Source organism: Lathamus discolor, chromosome 11, assembly GCF_037157495.1.
Source record: "Lathamus discolor isolate bLatDis1 chromosome 11, bLatDis1.hap1, whole genome shotgun sequence".
Lineage (NCBI taxonomy): Eukaryota > Metazoa > Chordata > Aves > Psittaciformes > Psittacidae > Lathamus > Lathamus discolor.
Genome location: NC_088894.1, coordinates 1657701 through 1678492, shown reverse-complemented (window position 1 = coordinate 1678492; position 20792 = coordinate 1657701). Strand labels below are relative to the sequence as shown.

Below are 20792 nucleotides of genomic sequence, written 5' to 3'. Positions count from 1 at the left end.
CCCAATCCCACCCCACTGCAGCTCATCCTCACCACATCCCAAACGCCAGCCAGTGCCACCAGCTCCAAACCCAGCTCCAGGCCAGCTCTGAGCCTGGAGGCCAAGGATGTTGCTGGAGCCACGGGGTGGATGTGACCGGGGAGAAGGACCAGGACCAGCAGCAGTGGGATAACCCTGGGCTATCCCCAGCATCTTCCCACACTGACTGCTCCGATGCTGCTCACTTCACCCCACAAGCAGCCACAAGCCCTGGCCTGGGGACCCCCATCTCCCCCCAGCACCCACCTTGCTGCTCCCTAAGGCAGGGGCAAAGAGCCAAAGCCTCCAGCAGCTCCGAGACAGCGATGCTCCGGCTCCCTGGAAGACGGGGAGAGCAGAGAGGAGGCTCCTGCGGCCGCACGGGCTCTCCCATGGACTGGTGCTGATTTGCTCTTGCAAAACATTAATAAGAGGCTGCAGGAAGGTGAAGGGAATCTATCCCGAAGCCTCCGCCGCTCCCGAATAGCGCTTGAGGAACAAGCGAGATGAGACTTTGGTATTTGTATTTCTTTTTGCAAGGCCTTTGTTTTGCTCAGGGTTAACAGTGATCGGCTTCTCCAAATCACTTCCAGACACACAGAAACCATGGCATGCAATACCCCACCGCTGCAAGGAGGCTGCGAGCCGGGCGCTTGCGCAACCCGGTGCCCCAAGTCTTCCTAATGCTGAGGGTCACATTTTGGGCTCGGGGCTTGGGTATGTCCATAGTCAGGGGGGGCTTGGAGCAGATACCCGGAGCTGGGGCATCCTTCCAACATCAACCCGATGGCCTGGGGGGGTGTCAGGGAGCCAGGGTGTTGTGTGAGCACAGCTCTGCTTGCAAACGGGCCCTGCAGAGATCATAACTCCTCTGTGCCAAGAGCAGGAAGGACCTTCAGACCACCGAGCCTGATGCTTGGCACTGGTGGCTTCCTGATGGCAGCGTGCCGTAGGGATGCTGCTGTGCCATGGGGATGCAGCCGTGCCACGATAACCCGCCTGCCGATGGCAGCTTGCCTTAGGGATGCTGCAATGCCGCAGGGATGCTGCAATGCCACAGGGATGCTGCTGTGCCCTACAACTTGTGTGGCAATGGCATGGCCGTGTCAGCCCCAGCAGCGCAGCTCAGGAGGTTTTAGCTGCTGTCCCCCTGCTGCTGGTGAACCCCCAATTCCTCAAGTCCCGGTCTGACAGGCTGGAGTTACGTTTGTTTCCATACGAACAGGGAACAAAAGGAGCAGTTTCTCCCCATCCCGGCGCTGAAATTCCCACCAGAAAATGCCACGGGAAGAGGGTTTGCCCCTGCTTCACCCCAGGGCTGCTCCTGACCCCGGCAGGGAATGCCGGCCAAAACACACACACACGAAATAAAGCCTAAGGGAACTCAACGCCGAGCCCCCAGCATCCCTGTCCGCTTGCAAACAGGCAGCCTGGCAGGCGAATCTAAACACTCCCCTGCCTCGGCTCGGCGGGTCGCAGCCAGCCGGGAAAGAAAGGAAAGGAGAGAAAGGAAAGAAGGCAGCGAGGGAACACGAACAGCCCTCGGCTTGGGAGGAAGGGAGAAGGGCAGAAGCGTCCACACCGGTCCCAGCCCGGCCCTCCGCGGGTGGCTCTTCCTGCTGGCGCCTGGGGACGCCCCCCTTCCTCCTCCTCCTCCTCCTCCCCCTCATCTCCTCCTCCTCCTCCTCCTCCTCCTCTCCCTCTCGTCCTCCTCCTCCTCCTCCTCCCCTTCTCGCCTCTGATTGGTCCAGCCCTGCTATATTTTGCCCCTTCCAGCCCAACATCATCCCAAAAGTTTTTTTTTTTTCGGGGGGGAAAAAAGGGGAAAATAAAAAAAAAAAAAAGAAAAGAAAAGAAAAAAATAAAAGAGGAAAACCAAAAAATCCCCAAGAAAAGAAACCAAAACAAAGCGACCGAGCGCAGGTTTCCCCTCGGAGCGCAGGCGAGGGCGGCGAGCGGCGGGGCTGCTGCGCGGCGGCTGCTGGACCCGGTGGGACGCGGCGGGACCCGGTTCTTTTCTCCGGCACCCGGTCGGGTCGGACACAAAGTGCTGTCCAGCTGGAATGAATATATCTGAGTCTAACTACTGCCGAGAGGAGATATCGCAACCCCGGGGCGACTGTTCATGGGTCACCGCCGCCGTGCCGGCCGCTGAGCCCGGGCTCGCCTTCCCTCGCCCCCCGGGAGCCGCGTCCCCCGCCAGCCGCACGCCCAGCCCCGAGCCCGGCTTCGCCTTCGGCCCCGGCCCCGGCGGAGCGGCCCCCGGCGCGGCCCCCGGCGCGGCCCCCAGCCGCTCGCCCAGCCCCGAGGCGGGCTATGGATACAGCCCCCCGGCGGGCCGCGCCGAGGGCAAGGCCGGCGAGGACTCCCGCATCCGCCGGCCCATGAACGCCTTCATGGTCTGGGCGAAGGATGAGCGCAAGCGGCTGGCGCAGCAGAACCCCGACCTGCACAACGCCGTGCTCAGCAAGATGCTGGGTGAGCGGGGAGGGCTGCGGGAGGGCAGGGATGTGGGATGAGGGGGGTATGGAGTTAGGGACGCGGGGATGAGGGGGGACGGGGCTGGGGATGCAACTGCAGGAATGGAAGGTTGCGGGATGCGGGGGTACGGAACCAGGCATGCGGGGATATGGGATTGGGGATGCGGGGGTCAGGGTCTGGAGATACGGGCTGCAAGAGTATAGAGAGGTGGGATGCGGGGGTACGGAACTAGGGATGCGGGGATATGGGATTGGGGATGCGGGGGTCAGGGTCTGGAGATACGGGCTGCAAGAGTATAGAGAGGTGGGATGCGGGGGTACAGAGCTAGGGATGTGGGGATATGGGGTTGGGGATGCCAGTGACAAGAGTAGTGCTGCAAGATACGGGGGTATTGAGCTAAGGACAATGGGATGTGAGGGTACGGGGCTGGGGCTGCAGGCTGCAAGAGTACGGGGCTGCAGGATATGGGGGTACAGAGCTAGGGATGAGGGGTTACAGGGATGGGAATGTGGGCTGCAAGAGTACAGGGCGGTGGGATGCAGGGGTATGGAGCTGAAGAGGCAGGAATGTGGGGGTACAGGGCTGGGAATGAAGGGATAGGTGGTTGTGGGGCTGGGAATGTTGGCTGCAGCGATCCAGGGCAGCAGGATGCAGGGATATAGGGCTTCAGATGTGGGCTGCAGGGGTATGGGGCAGTAGGATGCAGAGTTACAGGGCTGGGGATATACACTGCAGAGATATGGGATGCTGGGATTCAGGGATACGGAGTTGGGGATGCGAGTTGCAGGTTACAGGGTGTTGGGATGCAGGGATAGAGGGCTGTGAGCGCGCGAGGAAGGGGTACAGGGCATTGGGAAGTACACTGCAAGGGTACAGGGCTGCAGGATGCAGGCTGAGAGGATTTGAGGCAGCGGGACACGGGATACAAGGATATGGGGCTGCGCTAGCCGGGGTGCAAGGGTACAGGATTGCAGGCTGCAGGCTGCAAGGGTATGGGGCTACAGGGTGCAGGACATGGGGATACAGGGGTGCAGAGGCTGGGTTACAAGGATGGGGTGCTGCGGGATGCACAGATCGGGTGCCATGAGATACAGGGCTGTGGGCTGCAAAGTTAGAGAGCTGCGGGATGCGAGCTGTAGGGATATGGCATGAAGGGAGGCATGGATGCAGGGATGTGGGATATAAGGGTTCAGGGCTTTGAAATCAAGGACTGTAGAGTGCGGTGCTACAGGGCTGTGGGATATGGTGTTAGAGGATGTGGGAATATGGGACTGTGGGTTGTGGGATGTGAGGATACAGAGCTGCCTGTATGCAAAACACAGTGAAACGGGTCGAGGGATGCAGAATACAGGGCTGTGGGGTACACAGCTGCGAGGATGCAGGATATGGGAATACAAGGCTGCAGGATGCGGGATACACAACTGTAGGATGCGGGATGTGGGAACACGGGAAGCAGGATATGGGTAGACGGAGTTGCAGGATGCGGGACTACGGGAAGCAGGATATGGCAGCAGGATGCAGAGACACAGGGCTGCAGGGACATGGGGCTCAGGATACGGGACTGCGGGGTTTGGGAATGGGCAACTGGGGCTGTGCGGGGCTGTGGATGCGGGATGCAGGGAATCAGGCACACCAGGGACCGGGCTGTGCTGAGGAGCAGCGGGATACAGGATCCCCAGCCCTGGTTTTGAACCCCCCATTCTCCTGCTGTGCTGCAGTGCTGAGCCTGCTGTGGGGACGTGGGGACATGGGGACAGTCCTGCTTGGGTTCCCATTCCCCAGCCCTTCCTTGTGCCAGCACCAGGACCCCATTTAGGTGCTGCATTGCCCAAGGGAGCCCTTCCCACCCCAAAGTCTCCATCTGCCCTGATGCCCATGCCCCGACCAGCAGCGGGTGGCCGAGCCGATGTGACAAGAGCTTTGCTTTCCCCCTTCCAGGCCAGTCATGGAAAGCGCTGAGCGCCAGCGACAAGCGTCCCTTCGTGGAAGAGGCCGAGCGGCTGCGCATCCAGCACCTCCAGGATCACCCCAACTACAAGTACCGCCCAAGGAGAAAGAAGCAAGCCAAGAAAATCAAGAGGATGGAACCCAATATCCTCCTGCATAACCTTTCCCAGCCTTGCAGTGACAACTTCAGCATGAGTCACCACGGTGGCAGCCAGCCGGGCCACCCCCAGCCTCCCCCACTTAACCACTTCAGAGAACTCCACTCCATGGGGTCGGATATTGAAAACTATGGCTTGCCAACTCCTGAGATGTCTCCCTTGGATGTCTTGGAACAGACCGAGCCGGCGTTTTTCCCTCCGCACATGCAGGATGACTGCAACATGATGCCCTTTCGCGGCTACCACCACCATCACCAGATGGAGTTTCCCCAGGAGAAGTGCATGGGGCGGGACGTGGCCGTGCCCTACGCGCAGACCCCTTCGCACTTGGCCGACGCCATGAGGACTCCCCATCCTTCCAGCATATACTACAACCAGATGTGCTCGGGAACTCAGAACGGGCTTTCTGCCCACCTGGGCCAGCTCTCACCCCCTCCTGAAGCCCATCACATGGAGAGCGTGGATCACTTGAACCAAACCGAGCTGTGGACAGACGTTGACCGCAATGAGTTTGACCAGTATTTGAACATGAGCAGGACTCGTCCCGAAGCCTCGGGACTCCCTTACCATGTCTCCCTGTCCAAAGTGACTCCTAGAAGCATCTCCTGCGAGGAGAGCAGCTTGATATCTGCCTTGTCCGATGCCAGCAGCGCTGTCTACTATAGCCCATGCATCACCGGTTAGGTTGGCCCCACCATCCGATGCTCGCGATGGAGAGCCCCGACTCTCCTCTAGAAACCAAAAGCCATCCTCCTTTAACCACGAGCTCCATCATATTTAGAGTATCTCATTAAATGCATCGCTTTCTTTTTGGTTCTTTTCCTTTTCTTTCAAATTTTATTCCTATTTTTTATGGGTTTTTTAAGACGAAACTCCATGCTGAACTCACTGATATACCATATAACTATATAACACAGATAGACGCCTTTCCCAAGCACTCGCCTGCCTTCCCGCTTCCCGCTCCAGCCCTCGCCAGGGCGTACCTGTAGCTCCCACCAGCTCCAAGGGGCATTTTTAAGCCAATTGCAATAAATCCTGCCTGAAACAACCACCACCAGCATGAGCCGAAGCGACCTGCTCCCAATATTTAACCCAAGGGCAGGAAAACTTGTGGAGGGAGGGGAAATCCATCACTTTTAGGAAGACTTTGCCGAGGCCATTAAAGGGTCGGCGCCCGTTAGGGGTGGGCTTTAGGACAGTTTTTACTGTATTCTCAGCAATATATTTTAATTGGGCAACAAAACTATATTTTTACTAAGCATTTTTATATATAAAATGGTATTTAATGTCTTTTGGGGTGTCGGGGTTGGTTTTTTATTAGACTTTTTCCAAAGAAATCAAGGGATATCCATGAGATCTAAAGCATTTATGTAGCAAAGCTGGATTTAAAAAGAAAAAGGAAAAAAAAAAAAAAAAAAAAGGAGAAAAAGGGGGGAAAAAAGGGGAGAAAGAAAAAAAAAAGGAGATATTTTGTGGCAAAGGGAATGTCAATGTAAATATTGTGGAACAATCGACTGGAATTTTTGTACAAAAGGGAACTACGACTGCAAACACTTTTCTTGTATGGAGAGCAAACTGTTTTATACTGGTTAATTATTAAAACATCTTCATCTAATTGCTCCCATCTTGTGTGCTTGTTGTGTGAACACATATTTTCCGCAAATCCATGTTGTCCCAACCGGTTCCAGATTGCTGTATCCGTTGATTAATGCTCTGACAACCTGGCAAATGGATTAATCTCCAGGCTGCCGCCTGCCCGCCCCGGCAGCCGCCTTGGGCTCGGTGAGCGCGGCTCTGCTCGGCTCCGGAGCGCCGGCAGCGGGATGGGGTGATGCTGCTGGTCTCTTCCCCCCCCCCCCCCTTTTCCTTGGAGATGTGCTCTGCAGGAAAAGCTGCTGTTCCCACATGGAAACACAATAAAACATGCGATATCCGCCTCTGAAAACGGCCTCGGTGTGGTTCTTTTGCCAAGCTGGCAGCGCGGGGTCCCCATGGCTCATCCCGGTATCCCATTGCCCTGGGTTCGGTGCTTAAACCAGTGCTGAAACACCCCCAAAACTGAGCCAGCTCCTCCAGCACCTTCACTCCTATTCCTAGGAGCTGGAATAAAACCCCTTGTGCCGGAGCCCTTCCACCTCTCTCACTGGCTGCTTCCACGGGTCTTGCCAAGAGGTCACCGTGCCCTGTCGGACTCAGCTTGGAGCCACCGGTGCTTTGTCCCATTCCCATGAATCATTTTATGATGCACAGCTATGTTTCTGTCCCATTTGCAGAGGAGCAATGACAATCTGTTGCATAAAAGCCCGGTGGCATCCGTTCCTTGAACGCTGAGTGATTTAAACCAGGCTGATATCGCCAAAAAAGGCTATTTAACAAACTCCCCCCCACACACACCCCCCATCAAATTGAATAGAAGAAGCGGGTTTTTTGCTGTTGTTGTTGGCAAAGAATTGCCTTTTAGGGGAAATGGATATTTAACAAATGACATTAATTTTCGAGCTTCTCCGAAATTAAATTCACATTAGTGTTAACACGACTAAATCCTGACTCACTTCTCTTTTTTTTTTGGGGGGGGGGTGTTGTTGTTTCATGTGAAGCACCAATAAACGGGACCAGCTCCGGGGGCTGGCGGCGCGCTCCCATTAAACGCCAGAAAGGCGCTTCATTGTCTTTCCATATACAGTATGTAAAAAGGGGGAATACATGGAAAAATGACCTCACTACCTACACGGGAGGGCTGGCGGGCGCCCGGCGGGTGCCAGAACCCCGCGCTGCAGCAAACAAACACAACACCAAATGAGAAGCATCCTGTGCCGCCGCCGATGACTATGAAAGGAAGCAGCCGTCTATAGGCTCCATCCCCGAAGCGGCCTGGGAGGAAGGAGATTGGGGACAAGAAAGCACTGACTTGTTTTCCAGCTTCATTCCCACCCCCCCATCATCAGCTTCCAGGTACCTTCCCGGTGAGGATGCGATCACTTCCTGCGGTTCAAAGGAGCGATGCAGACGCTGGTGCTGGCCCAGCTGCCCTGCCGTGCTGGGGATCCCATCACAGAGGAAACGTTAGGTCATTTTTCTGCCGTAGAAATCCCCTTCTTTCCCCATGGCTCCGGCTGTGCCAGCTCGCCTCTGATCGCAGAGCATGGCTAGAAATCCTTGGGGTGGTTTCTTGGCTGCAGTTCCTCGCTCTGGTACGGCGTGTCCTGAGTTTGGGTGCTTGACGGCACAGGCAGCATGGTTGGGAATGAGCAGGAGCTTTCCCAAAGTACTTAAGCTGCACACTTGGAATCTAACTTTGCCATGGGGATGGGAGGGGATCAGGGGTCTCTTCACTATGAGGGTGCTGAGGCGCTGGCACCGGGTGCCCAGAGAAGCTGTGGCTGCCCCATCCCTGGCAGTGTTCAAGGCCAGGTTGGACACAGGGGCTTGGAGCAAGCTGCTCCAGTGGAAGGGGTCCCTGCCCGTGGGACACTCGATGAGCTTTAAGATCCCTTCCAACCCAAACCATTCCATGATTCTATGATGCTTCCATGGGGCTGGGGCTGGTACCAGGCTGAAGAGTGGTGATGGATGCTCGCTGCCATCCATAAGCACACCAGGGATGCATCAGATTGAAACCACTGCTGCTGAGTCACCGTGAAAGCATCGAGCAGTGCTGGACCCTGCTGTGCCCACTCGTCCACAGGTCACCAAGACCCAGCAGCAGATTTGGGTCTGCATCACTCCAACACCGCACGGCTTTGTTACCAAAGCCTTGGCTTGCATCTACACAAAAGCAGGCAGGGCCCTGCCAACGCTCCTGCCTAACCCAGCCCTGGGTGTTTTCATTAATAATAAAGCCTAATTGCGCTTGAGGCTGCGAACAATGTGTGGCTGCCCCGTCCCACTGGCCAGCCCTACCCCAGGTCACGGGGAAATGAGAAAGAAGGGAAAGGAGAGAGGAAGAAAACAGGAGCATGGGTTTGGGTCAGATAACAGCAGGCAGAAGGACCTGTGCCAGACCCGGGGCATGCCGCCTCCCCCCTTTGCTCAGTGTTGCACTGGGCCTTTTTCACCTAAACGTGCAGTTTTGACACCAAATTCATTGTGAAGGGTCCCAATCCGGAGCTGTTCCCCCGGGGCGGCAGTGCGTGACTGGTACTGGGCTTGGGCAGGCACTTTCCATGGCATCAGAGATGCTCCATGTTTTAGCCAAGGCCAGAGCTGGATTTAACCCTCTCCAAAGCCAAGCTTGGACTGGGTGGTTGATCCAGCCCCATCAGGCAGGCAGAGAGCAGGGCAGAGCACGGAAGGGTGCTGAGTCCTTGATGAGCTTTAACCACAACACTCATTAGCTGGGTTTGGTTTGATGCTAATTGCTCACCTCCCGGTTTCCCCTAACTTTGGCTATTTTGTGGTTTTGCTCAGCCCGAGGTCACTTAATCCAAACCACAGGTCAGGAAAGGCGCTGGGGATGGGATGCAACAAGCAGCTAAAGCCGTGCCCATTAGAGCTCCTCAATCCCTGTGCCCATTGGGATACATCCTGCTCTGCTCAGGCACTGGGACCAGGCACAGCCAGAAAGCTGAGCTCCAGGAGTGCTTCTGTGTTCCCAACATCATCTCCTTCCCCTGCCTCCATCCCCTGTGGCTGCGCTGGGGCCAGGAAACCATCCACCAGCGGTGGCTCAGGTGTGACGTGGGGCTGGAAATGGACGGGCTGGAATAGTTTGGGGATGATTTCACTGCCGTTATGGCTCAGGCCGGGGCTGTTACTGCACAGCCCCTTCCGATTTTTATGACTTAATCTCTCCAAAGCTCCAGGCCTGATGGTTTTGGACCCGGGAGGAGGAGCGAGGGGCTTTTAGCAGGTCGTTATGGCAGAAATATGGAGAAGGGATTTGACAGGTATATGTAGACCCTGACAGGCCCATCCTGCGGCTTTCCCGCGTGGCTGTGGGGCAGGGAGAGGGGGAGATGCTGACCTGGGAAGGTCCATCTGCTCCATGTTCCCTGGGGATGTGGGGCTGTGCATCCCTCAGGGGCTCGATGCCCCACACACTGGGGCTGCTTCTGCAGAGGTACCCACATGCATGAGTGACGCTGGTGCCGGGTACACCAAGGAGAGGGTTAAGTTGGCATGAAGAGTGTGTGTGTGTGTGCATCCATGTGTGTGCATCCAATGTGTCCATGTGCAAACACGTCTGAGTGCATGCCTTTGTGTGTATCCACATGTGTGCATCTCTGTGTGTATAAGTACCATCGTGTGCACCCATGCGTGCATGCATTGGTGTGCGTGCTCGCACATCCCTGGGTACCAATATGCATGCATCTGAGTGTGTGTGCGTGTGTGCAGCATGTATATGTGCGTGTGCCTTGTGCATCTATGTGTGCATCTATGTGTATCCATGTATCTGTACATGCACAAGTGTACACATGTGTGCATATGCATCGATGTCTGTGTGTGTGCATCTCCATGCATGCAGGCCTGCATCCACGTCCATGTGCATCTCTGCATGCATGTGTGTGTGCACGTCTGTGTGCATGCACACGTGTGTGTATCGCCCGTGCACGTGTGTGTTCCGCTGGAGGTTCACTGCTCAGGTTTATAGACGTTCTGTGGGTATTATGGCATTATGGAGTGCTCGATGACATCACCCACATATTAAAACAGCATGTGCCAGCCGGCGATACGCCGCTCCGAGGCTCCGGAGCAGCCCGAGCCGTCCTGTCCCGGAGCACACCGGAGCGATGGGAATGCCGACATGCGCCCATGGACACGCAGCCCCGATGAAGTCATCCCAGCTGGGATCTGGAGATGTTAAGGGGGAATCTGAGCCTCTCGATCCATGTATATTGGTGCTCACCGCCACATGTCCCTGCGGTGGGGACGTTGGTGGGAACGGGGCGATGCTGCCGGTGCTGGTTCCCCACCAGGCAGCTGCTCTGGAGCTGGCGATGGGATTATTTTTCCCCTCGTCTTCCACCACTAAAGGATTTATCAAAACCAAACCTGTTTGTGGGAAACGGCTCCAAAACATTTCCTGACTCGAGAAAAAGAGCATTGGAAAAAAAAAAACAAAAAAACTTTCCAGGTTTTTTTAGCTGGGAGGCAAACGGTTTGGAGATGTAACGGCATTGCATGGCGCAGGGGTTAACCAAAGGGAAAAGGTTGAAATGTGAAAAGCGCTTTCCAACGTTCCCAGCACAACCTTTCCTTCCCGAGCAGCGGAAAACTTCCCAAACCTTCCCCAACTTTCTTTATGGCAGCCCAGTTTGGGAAAGGAAATGTTTGAAAATCCCAGCGCTCCTCACAGGACAGGAAAGGCTCCATTTCCTCGGTGGCCGTGCCCGGAGCTGCCGGCCGGGTGGCAGAGGAGCGCGGGGTGATGATGGATGCTCTCCTCAGCTCTGCTCCGGAGCAGTTTCCCAGCCACAGGCAGGAATGCCGAGCGCTGCTCCAGCACTGCCGCAGGGAGAGGAGGGTAAACCCCTGCTGGGACCTGGGGCTGTGGTATCGTAAATAATACAGGTTTGGGGACAGGAAGAGAACACGAGCCAGTGAGGAATCCCTGATGTGCCCTGGGAAGGATGCACAGCCTGAAACTCCTTTATCCTTACTGGGAAGTTCAGCCTCTCCATCACTGGTGGAGCTGTGGCTGTGGTCCCCCAGCTCCTGGCATGGCTCCCCTCACGTCCCTCCCTCTGCCTTGTGGTCACCACCAGCCCCTGGCCCCACATCATCCATCCGCTCACCCAGCATTGTGTGGGGTCCCCTTCAGGCCATAAGAGGCAGGTTTGGTTCTCATTGCATGGGTCATGGTGGAGTTTGGGGCTCTCAGCAGAGCTGAGCGCCACAGGCATCCATCAGAGCCTCTTTGTGCTCCTCTTCTGAGCTCAGCCAGCAACGCTGTGTGGCCAAAGCATCATGGAAGGGTTGGGAGTGCTCTCCAGAGGTCACCAAACCCAACCCAGTTCAACAGAACCAACATAACCAATACAACACAACCAACCCCAATACAACCAACACAACGCAAAATAACCCTACCCAATCCAGCACAACCCAGTATCACCCAACCCAAAAGAAACCAACCCAACTGCAGTCAACCCAACCCAACTGCAGTCAACCCAACCCTTCCTAACCAACCCAATCCATCCTAACCAACCCAACTGCTCCTAACCAATCTCACCCAACACAACCCAACCAACCTACCCCAACCTAACCCAACCCAACCAACTCAACGTAGCCTACGTAACCCAACCCAACCATCCTAACCCAACCTCTCATGCAGAGCAAGTCTTCCCGTCACCTCCCGCGCAGCCCTTCTGGGACATTCCCAGTGGAAACCTCTCCCTCCTCCTGTGCTCAGCAGTGCCGGGGGGGGTCAATCCCTGCAGGGAACTGAATCACGTCCCCCCCACCAGCGCAGGAGCGTCACAGACTGTCTGAGGCTCGTCAGGAGAGTCAGGCCAGGCCGCGCGGGGCCGTTCTGGGAAGCCATCCAGCCATCCGCTGGAGAGAGGAGTCTGCCTAAAAATGACTCTGCTGGCTCCTCTCCACACTCCGACCGTCCCCATATGGAACAAATGTACATTTTCCATCAATTGTTTGTATTTTTCATTTAAAGAAAGAAGGGGGAGAGAGGGAGAGAGAATGAAAAGAACAGGCAGCAAGCGAGCGGGGCTCACCATCCATGCGGAGCGCCGGTGACAGCAGATAGGCCCCATTGCAGAGAGGGAGAAACACTGGCCAGCGTTCAAGAGACTCAAACGTATGGTATGAAACAATAAATTTTAAGTGTGTTTTGACATATTTGGTGGTCTCTGCTTCACGCTTAATGAGCGTTGGTCCACGTTACGGGGGAACCGCACAGCTCGGGGTGGTTGGCAGGCTGTGCTGGAGGGGGTCGGTGGCCAGCGAGGCCGGAGGTAGGCATTGAGGTGGTCCCAACACGTGTGTTTCCTAAGGGAATGGGGCACGGGGATGTGGCATGGGGGAATGGGATGATGTTCGGGCACCGCAGGGGATGAGCGGTGATGCCAACTTGCAGGAAGAAGCATAAGGAGATGGAGTTGGGTTAAGCTTGGCTGGGGGGACACACGCAACACGATGGTGATGCCCCAAGGCAGCATCCCTCACACCGCAGGGCTTGGGCAACCTGTGCTTGTACCTCCAGCCCTCCTGCTGCTCGCTTTGCCTGCAGGAAGAGCCCCGGCCTCCTCCATCCCCATCACCACAAAGAGAAAACCCAGGGGACCAGGAGAGGCGAGCGCAGCCCTCCCGCATCCCCCGCCTCTGTGCCAGGCTGCCCGGCTCCCCCCGTCTGACAGGGTTTGATCAGAAAGATGGACATGAAAGTGGAGCTTGGCTCTGGTTTCTCTCTCATTCAGAACATTCAAAAACTATTAACTGTGGTGGGGGTAAGGGAGCAGCTGGTTTTAATCTTGTGCTCTTCCAATTGTGTTGGGGTTTTTTTTTCTCGCTGCTTTTCGCGAGCACTTTAAGTGACATGGTTACATGTATTTGATTAAAAAGCTGTAATTCAACGAGTGCATTTTCTTGTACTGTACAAAACGCCTTAAAGACACAGGGTTTATTTACGGTGGTCTCCCGGTTTTCCAGCTCTGCCGAAAGACAAGATGACAGGGAACGCGCGGAAGGGGGGACGCAGAGCGGCAGAGGGGGACATGCTATCCCACCCGGCTTTCCCAGCGCAGGGATCACGACCAGATCCTTCCCTCTGCTGTAAGGCTCAGCCTGCTGCCACCAGCCTGCTCCTTGGGTCCCATCCCACATTCACTGAGCTGCTTTTTGGTGTCCCTGAGGTCGGGGCTCAGCTCACAGGGGCTGGCAAAGAGGGGACAAGGAGGAGGGGATGCCTGGTCCAAACTGGTCCCCATCTCGCCAGCAGCAAGATGCTGCAGGACCTGGCGCAGGGGGAAGATTTTTCCATCCATGCCCATGCAGGGATGCTGCCAGCACAGAGGAGACCGTCCCAAGACAGCAGCTCCTTTTCCTAAGGAGGAAAAAGACTTTATGAGATCCCAGCAAGGAGCCATGGCCCGATGCTGCTGAGAGCCCTGGACCATCTCCCGTTAACCCCAACATCCCATGGCATGAACACCGACTGCATCCATGCTCACCCGCATCCTCTGCTTCCAAAGTGATGCGTTTCACCCCGAAAAGCAGGCGTGAAGCTGCAGGGGAGATAAAAAGAGCCGGTGGGCTGCTCTGCATCCCATTGAGCACCACAATAGCTCCATGGCCCCACTCTGCCAGCCCCGAGGGGCTGCAGCACGGCTGTGGCATGGCCTCATGTGTGTTCGTGTGCATGTACATGTGTGTGTGACGCTATCCCCACTGCAGAAAGCAGCTTCTCCTTCACCTCTAACACCCAGATTTGCTCATAGGTATTATAAATCAGCGCAGTGGCACTTGCACCTCACCTATCCCAAAGCCCCCAGTGTGCAAGGACATGGACCGCAACCCCAGCATCACCCAGAACCACCCCTATCCCTGCTTCCAGGCCACCGGCCGTGCTGATCCATGCCTTTTCCCTGGCTCGCTCCTGCCCAGGGATCACCTGCAGTTCACTTGATTTATGAACGGAGAAGTTTTCGAGCTCCATTTCCTTTTCATTGTTGTTTCAGTTGCTGCGCTCGCTTCCGCCCGCCTTTGAATAACTCCTGCCACGCTGCGAGCGGTGAGAAAGGCAGAGAGTAAACACTCACACTCAGCCCGGCAGCCGGGGGGCAACAGCCTTCTCCCCTCCCCAGAACCAGGGGGGGGATGCAGGGATGCCCACTGGTCCATCCCACCTGAGCCCGGAGGATGCTGGGCTCAGAGCGAGCAGAGAGCCAGGGCAAACCCCTCTTTTGCTGCGGCTGTGGCTTGGGATGCGGGAGCAGCATCCCAGCTCCCTGATCCTGGGAGGTGGAAGCAGGCCCTTGGGGGTGCTGCTCTCCCACGCTGCGCCTCCGGGGTAGGGGGGGTTGTGGTGGATGGTTTTATGGAGGGACCCTAAGAAGTGGCTCTGTGGGGAGGTTCATCTCCCCGTGAGAGCAGGGTCCCCACCACAGAGGGCTTTGCTGAGCAGTGGTACCCGGTTTCATCCCCATTCTCATGGCAGGGTGATGGCAAAGTGGAAGGTGGGGGGCTCCTCCAGCTGGTATCACCCACAGCAGCACAGAGAGGATGCTCTGGCGGGGGGGAGCTTGTGTTGATTTACAGCAAAACCCTTCAGGAAAAAAGAAAGAAACAACAAAAGGAAACGAAAGAAACCCCATCCGCAATCTCAGCTCAGCCATACCCGCATCCCCCCCGCTGCCACCTGCCAGCCCCACTGCCCTGCCCCTCTTCCTCCCAACCCTATTCCAGACCATTGAGGAACCCCCACTTACCCAGTAGAGACCCCCCCAGGCTGGGAGGTGGGCAGCTGCCCGTCCCTGCCTGCGCCCATTGTCCTGCCCTTCCTCCCCGCAGCCCCCCGCCGCCGCCCCGGGGCCGGGGGGGGTGAGCAGGAAGCTGTCCCCAGCGCGCTGCTGCGGAAATGAGACAAGCGGGCTGGAGCGGCGGCGGGGACGGCGGGAGGAAGCGGACGGGATATTTGGAACCGACGGCGAATTCTTGGGCTTATCTCTGCGCCGCAGAGACCCAGGAGTCCTTACACAACAGCGCCCAGCTGGAGCGAGGCCCGCGGCCGGGGCCGCGGCCCCATCCCTGCCGGCACCACTGGTACCCTGCTCAGCGGTGGGATGCTGGTGGCAGGGAGAGGACGTGTGCCCGGTGGGATGGGAGGCACTTGTGTCCCATTGGTGGTTGTGGAAAGGACCTGATGCTTTGGGGATGGGGGTGGGCAGCATTCGGGCTGAGTGGTCCCCATGTTGCATGTTCAGTGGGGATTTGGGGCATCCTTCAGCATCCCTAAATCCTGCTGTTTCATAGGTTGGTTCCCTTGCCTATGGGGAATCATTCCCCATCCTGCCCATGGTCTGTATTGGGATACTTTGAGCCCATCAATTCCCCTTCCTATCCCGCAGGCACCAGGAACAGAGCTGGGATGCAGGATGCTGCTCCCCTGCCTGCCCTGCCTTCCATGCCTGCCCATGAAGGGTTACGGGCAGCCCAGCGTGTTCCGAATTCACCCTCCCAGCTGCTGCTCAACTTCTCGTTGGGTTTAATTATTTCTCCTAACAATGCCGTGTTACTTTATATTCAGAGCACTGGGCCTTGGCTGGGGAATAGAAAGCGGGTCTGTGCTGGGAGCACCCGACCCAAGGGCGAAGGTTCCTGCAGCGCTTCCTAACAGCAGGCAGCTGCCCGCTGCAGGCAGGGGAGTGGAGCAGGGATAGTGGCATCATCCCAAGGGAGCTGGGGCTGCCGCCAGCACCCAGGGATCCACAGCTAGGCTTTGGTGGGGTCAGCCCCTAGTTTGTTAACCGGTTGTGATAATTAGGCAGGAGTCCTGCTCTAGGAGTGGGTCAGCTCTAGGAGTAGCTTGAGATGGGCATTGCCTTCATGGAATGTCCCCACACATGGCAGGAACCCCATGGCCAAGGGCACCCAACAGGGAGGCACCTTTGGAGCCAGATAGCGCTGGTGATACGGGTGATGCCTATAGCCAGGACCCACCAGGAGGGCTGCTGCAGCCAGCGGAGCTGAGTTTGGTGGCTGTGGGGGGGGGGGCCCAGGGTGTGACGGGTCACCCTGGCAGAGGCTGAGACTCCTCCTCTGTGGGGAGGAGGACAAAGGATGGAAGCGGCTGCCCCGTTGCAACACATCCCCGGCGAGCACAATGGAAATGCCATCCTCTGTCTTGTGAAACAGGAACCTCATATGATCTCGCTGAAGGCTGGGGACGCTCTTGTAGGTCTGAGGGTGACGCTCCCTGTGCTCATTCCTCCACCCGTGGGGACAGCGGGGACACCCCCAGCGCATCCCTGACATAGAGAACACCCATGTCCGTGGCCATGGGTCCAGTGTCCTGCCCATGGCACACTGGACACACTGGCAGGAGGAAGGTGATGCTCTGCAACCCACCCCAGGGCCAAAACACCCCTGGCTGTCCACCAAAACACCATCCAATGGAGGCACCCACAGCCCCATGGAGCATCCTTCTTCCACCCCTCCATCCCCACTCAAGGACTCCTAAATAACCTCCATTCTCCCTTTATGCTCTTGACCCCAGGTTTAATTAGAGCCCCTTTTCCTGCCTATATGAGAAATCACTTCCCCAAGCAGGTGGCTGCGGTGCCGCGGGGGCTGTTGTTGTTGTTGTGCTCGGGGCAGGGGGAAAGGTGGTAAATGGGGGGAAGAGTTTGTTGTTTGTTTTGCTATTTACAAAGCGCAGCTTTTTCCTGGTGCCGGGCATCGGAAGAGGGGCAGGATGTGACCTTCATCCATCTCCTCCTCATACACACAATGCAGCAGCGAGCGCTGCCGGCATTGTCCCCACTGCAGCCAACGGGCACCTCCCGCGCCGTCCTGCCGGCACCCGGCACCGCTGCCCCCCAGCTGGGCCCCACATGCACCGGGGGGAATAGAGGCAATACATATACGTATATATATATATATACATGAAACATAATAATAGCAGGGATCCCGGTTTCCTCTCTGGAAAACAAGCAGGAGTACCGGAGCAGCGTGGGAAGGAGGCAGCGGGGTCCTGGTGCATCCCACGGGAGCCTTCCCGTCTGTAGGGGCTGGTCAGGACATGCTGCTCCCTTCCTTCACCCTGTGCATGGGGCAAATGAGCCCTTTGTATCCTGTGCATGGGGCAAATGAACCCTTTTCACCCTGTACATAGGGCAGATATGCCTTTGGCCCCAGCTGGCTGCAGCCTGGATGAGGAGGGGATGCAAACCACAGCTGGTCCCCCCTGAGGTTTTGGGAAGCCCACCCAAACACCAATAGGGACTCACAGAGTGAGTGCTGCTCCCCATCCCCATAACCTCTGCATCTGCATCCCCATCCCCATCCCTTACGGCTCCTCCGGAGCATCCCGGTCCCCGCAGGGCTGCAGCAGCCGGCTGGGGCAGCCGTTTGCCGGCTCCGGCTGCCGGCGGAGCTGCGGTGGGCTGCTCGGCAGAGCTGGCACTGCCCGGCCTCCCCGCGCCCAGCGTGGGGCGGATGAAGACGCAATGAAGTGAAATATCTGCTTTCTTTCACCCTCCTCCAGAAGCACCGCGCTGCTGCAGAGAGCGGGGGCAGACGCGCTCCGACCCCGGCTCCATCCCTTAGTGCAGCGGCCGTGGTGACAAAGCTGCAGGGACAAACAGGATGTGACCCCCCCCCCCAGACCATCGCTGGCACTCGTGTGCTGTGCGCTGGTGGCATCAGTGCCCTGAAGGAAGAGGGGTTTGCTGCAGTGTTATACAGGGACAGAGAGCCTGTCACCCAAGAGCATCTTCCCTGGCCGGTCCCTCCGCTGTGCTGCAGAGCAGGGGTGGGCTCAGCCGATGTGAGCCCCATCACCGTGGTGCAGTGGCAGAGCAGAGCGCAATGAGAGGTCACAGGGCTGGTGTGTCCCAGTGTCCTGCTCTAAGCCTGGCCCTGTGGCATTGAGACACGGTCATTGGGGAGCAGAGGGCTGGGCCAGCACGGGCACGGCACAGCACCGGGGTTAGCCTCACACTTACACAAATGCCACCAAGAGATGCCACCACCTTGGTACCATTCGGTCTCGAGCATTTGAAACCAGAGCAGGGACATTCATTAACCTATTCTTTAACTCACCATCACCCCCCCCTTCATGAGCCAATGGGACCCCATCCTGCCCATAAGCACACGTGAAAGCAGGTGCAGCCCCACCAGGGCACAGCATCCATCACCACGGTGCAGAGACCCCCCCATCACAGAACCCCCACCCAATGGGACCCCGCACCGCAGGACCCCCATTAGTGGGCTCTATGGGCTGTGGGTGCTGCTGGGTGCAGGGTTGGGGGGGGGAGCACGCTGCTCGGCACAGTTGGTTATCGTTACGTTTGGCATCAGTCGCTTCCATTGGGCTCAATAGGGGAGGGAAGAGAGAAAAAGGAAAACTCAGCTCAGGGCGATTTAATAAGTTCAGCGTTACGAGCTGGGGAAAAGCTGTGGAACACACAAGTGGCAACGCAGGATTAATCTTTCCTTTAGTCTTGGGAATTATGTTTTCATTAATCCTAATTTTTCCAGATGTTTCACTCCTTATACCACGCTCTTCAAAGCCTCTGTGGCTGCAGATTCGAGCGGAGCCATGAGAACATTTTAGTGTGAAAGATTCAAAGCTTAAATTGCTTCCTTTTTTTTTTTTTTTTTCCCAATTTTTCTCTTTTTTTTTTTTTTTTTTTCTTCTTTTTTTTTTTTCTTTTTCTTGGGGGTTTTTGATTTTTTTCTCCCCCTTTTTCCTCCCCCCCCCCCGGTTTGGGCTGTCAGGGAGTTCATGCGTGTGCGGTCCCAGCGCCTCCACATGTTGTGTTACACAATGTGCTAACAAGATGGAGAAGGCCACTCGGACCGCGTGATGCCGGGGTGACGTCTGTTCCCCTTTGTCGTGTGCATGTGTGTGTCCCCGTCCCCCCCCCCCCAAATCGTCCTCGGTAGGACCCGGCTGGGGAAGGGGGGGCCTGGCCCCCTGCCCACCTCCTGACAGGGTCGGAGCTGGACGGGAGCTTTTAAAGCGCTCGTGGTGCTTGCTTTGACGCCAGGAAGGGTTTATATGGGATCTACAGAGGGGATGGAGCCGGAGCCAGGCGTAGCTCCATCTGGAGCCTGGTTTTCCAGCAGGATCTGTAGGGAATGGGGAGATTCGGGGTGCTCCGGGCTCGGGAAAGCAGCTGGAGGAGGTGATGGGGAGAAGAGCGATGCCGATCCCTCCCCATCGCACTGCTGGGATGCAGCCGGAGCTCCTGCTCTCTCCTGCTGGGGTACCAGCACATTGCCATAGGGTGGAAGTCACCCATCCACGCCGCTGCCGCCCCGGCATTCCCAACCCTCACACCCCTCCGGGCTTCTCCATCCAACCCCATCCCATCCCGGCAGCAGGATCCAGCCACCGCCACCAGCCGGCTGTGCTGAGCATCCTCCTCCTCCTCACCGGGAGCCCTGGTCTGACGCAGGAGGTCAGACAAGACGATCGGAACAATCCTGCCGGTCTCCAGCACCCGGGATTCAGATCCATGTACTTATATGGCCTGCGAAACGCGGCGGGAGCATGACCAACGTCTGGAAATCCAGATATGACTAGATCCCTTCATCAGTAATTTCTTGTACATGACTTTCTAGACCATAGGGATTTGTTAAGCTTGCAGGAGCGTTTTCTCACAGTGCCATGGACTGGCTGTTGCCAGCATATATTGGCTCGGATCTGTCGGATCCTGTTGCCTTATATGACCCTCGGTTAATTCAGCTTTTCTTTGTATCCAACCCTCAGCAGGGAACTCCTTGAGCAGCCCCAGCGTGGATCAGGCTAAAATGGTTCCCTGAGTCCTGCTGCCATAAAACACAGTGAAAGGGGGACGTGGGGGGTGGAATTCCATGCTCCCCTCCCCGCCACCCCAGCCAGATGCTTCCTCCGTCCCGGCTCCGAAAGAGAACTCTCTGTGCCTGGATAATGTTACTGGAGGGACCTGGACCTTCCTCCCTGTGCTGGGTTCTTGCTGTGAGGACCATGGCACCCCTGCACCATGGGGTTAATCATTTGCTGTCCTTGGGGGTGCTCTGGGTCCAGGGGGGACTTTCACCTTCCCAGCGACCTCTTGAAACTTCGCCCTTCTTTTATGGGTGCCATAAAGGTTGCTTTTTAATCTGCATCCCGGTGGTGTTTTCCCTCCCTCTCTGCAGTGGGGTGCTTGGTGCGTCGCTGCTCTTTGCACCTGGTCTGGGTTGGGAAGCGGGGAGGCTAAATGGGATGGCCTTTTTCCCTAAGGGAAGGGGATGTGGTACCCAACAGCTTGGCAAAGGAGCGTGGTGGTGGTTAGTCCCGGTCTCCATGTGCTGGTACGGTTCAGCCTCGTGGTGGATGCAGTAGAGCCAGGTGGTGGATGCAGAAGGGATGCAGGAGGGATGCGAGTGGGATGCAAGGGGCTGCAGGTCAGGAGGGAGCCCCTCTGCTGGCTTCCACTCCTCTGGAGCCTGGATAAGCATCCCAAAGCCCCATGTGCTGCCAGAGCAAGGTTTCCAGGTGGAAAAGGAGCACGTGTCCGAGGACATCCTGCTGAGCCTGCAATTCCC

General features: G+C 56.9%; 1 protein-coding gene across 1 annotated transcript; it reads left to right on the top strand.

Annotated features, from left to right (window-relative positions):
* Window positions 1–1820: 1820 nt before the first annotated feature.
* Window positions 1821–6549, top strand: SOX18 (SRY-box transcription factor 18). Its single transcript, XM_065691804.1, has 2 exons — window positions 1821–2496; window positions 4438–6549. Exons 1-2 carry the CDS (start codon window positions 2082–2084, stop codon window positions 5286–5288), a joined length of 1266 nt encoding a protein of 421 aa, XP_065547876.1. The 5' UTR covers window positions 1821–2081; the 3' UTR covers window positions 5289–6549.
* The last annotated feature ends 14243 nt before the right edge of the window (window positions 6550–20792 follow it).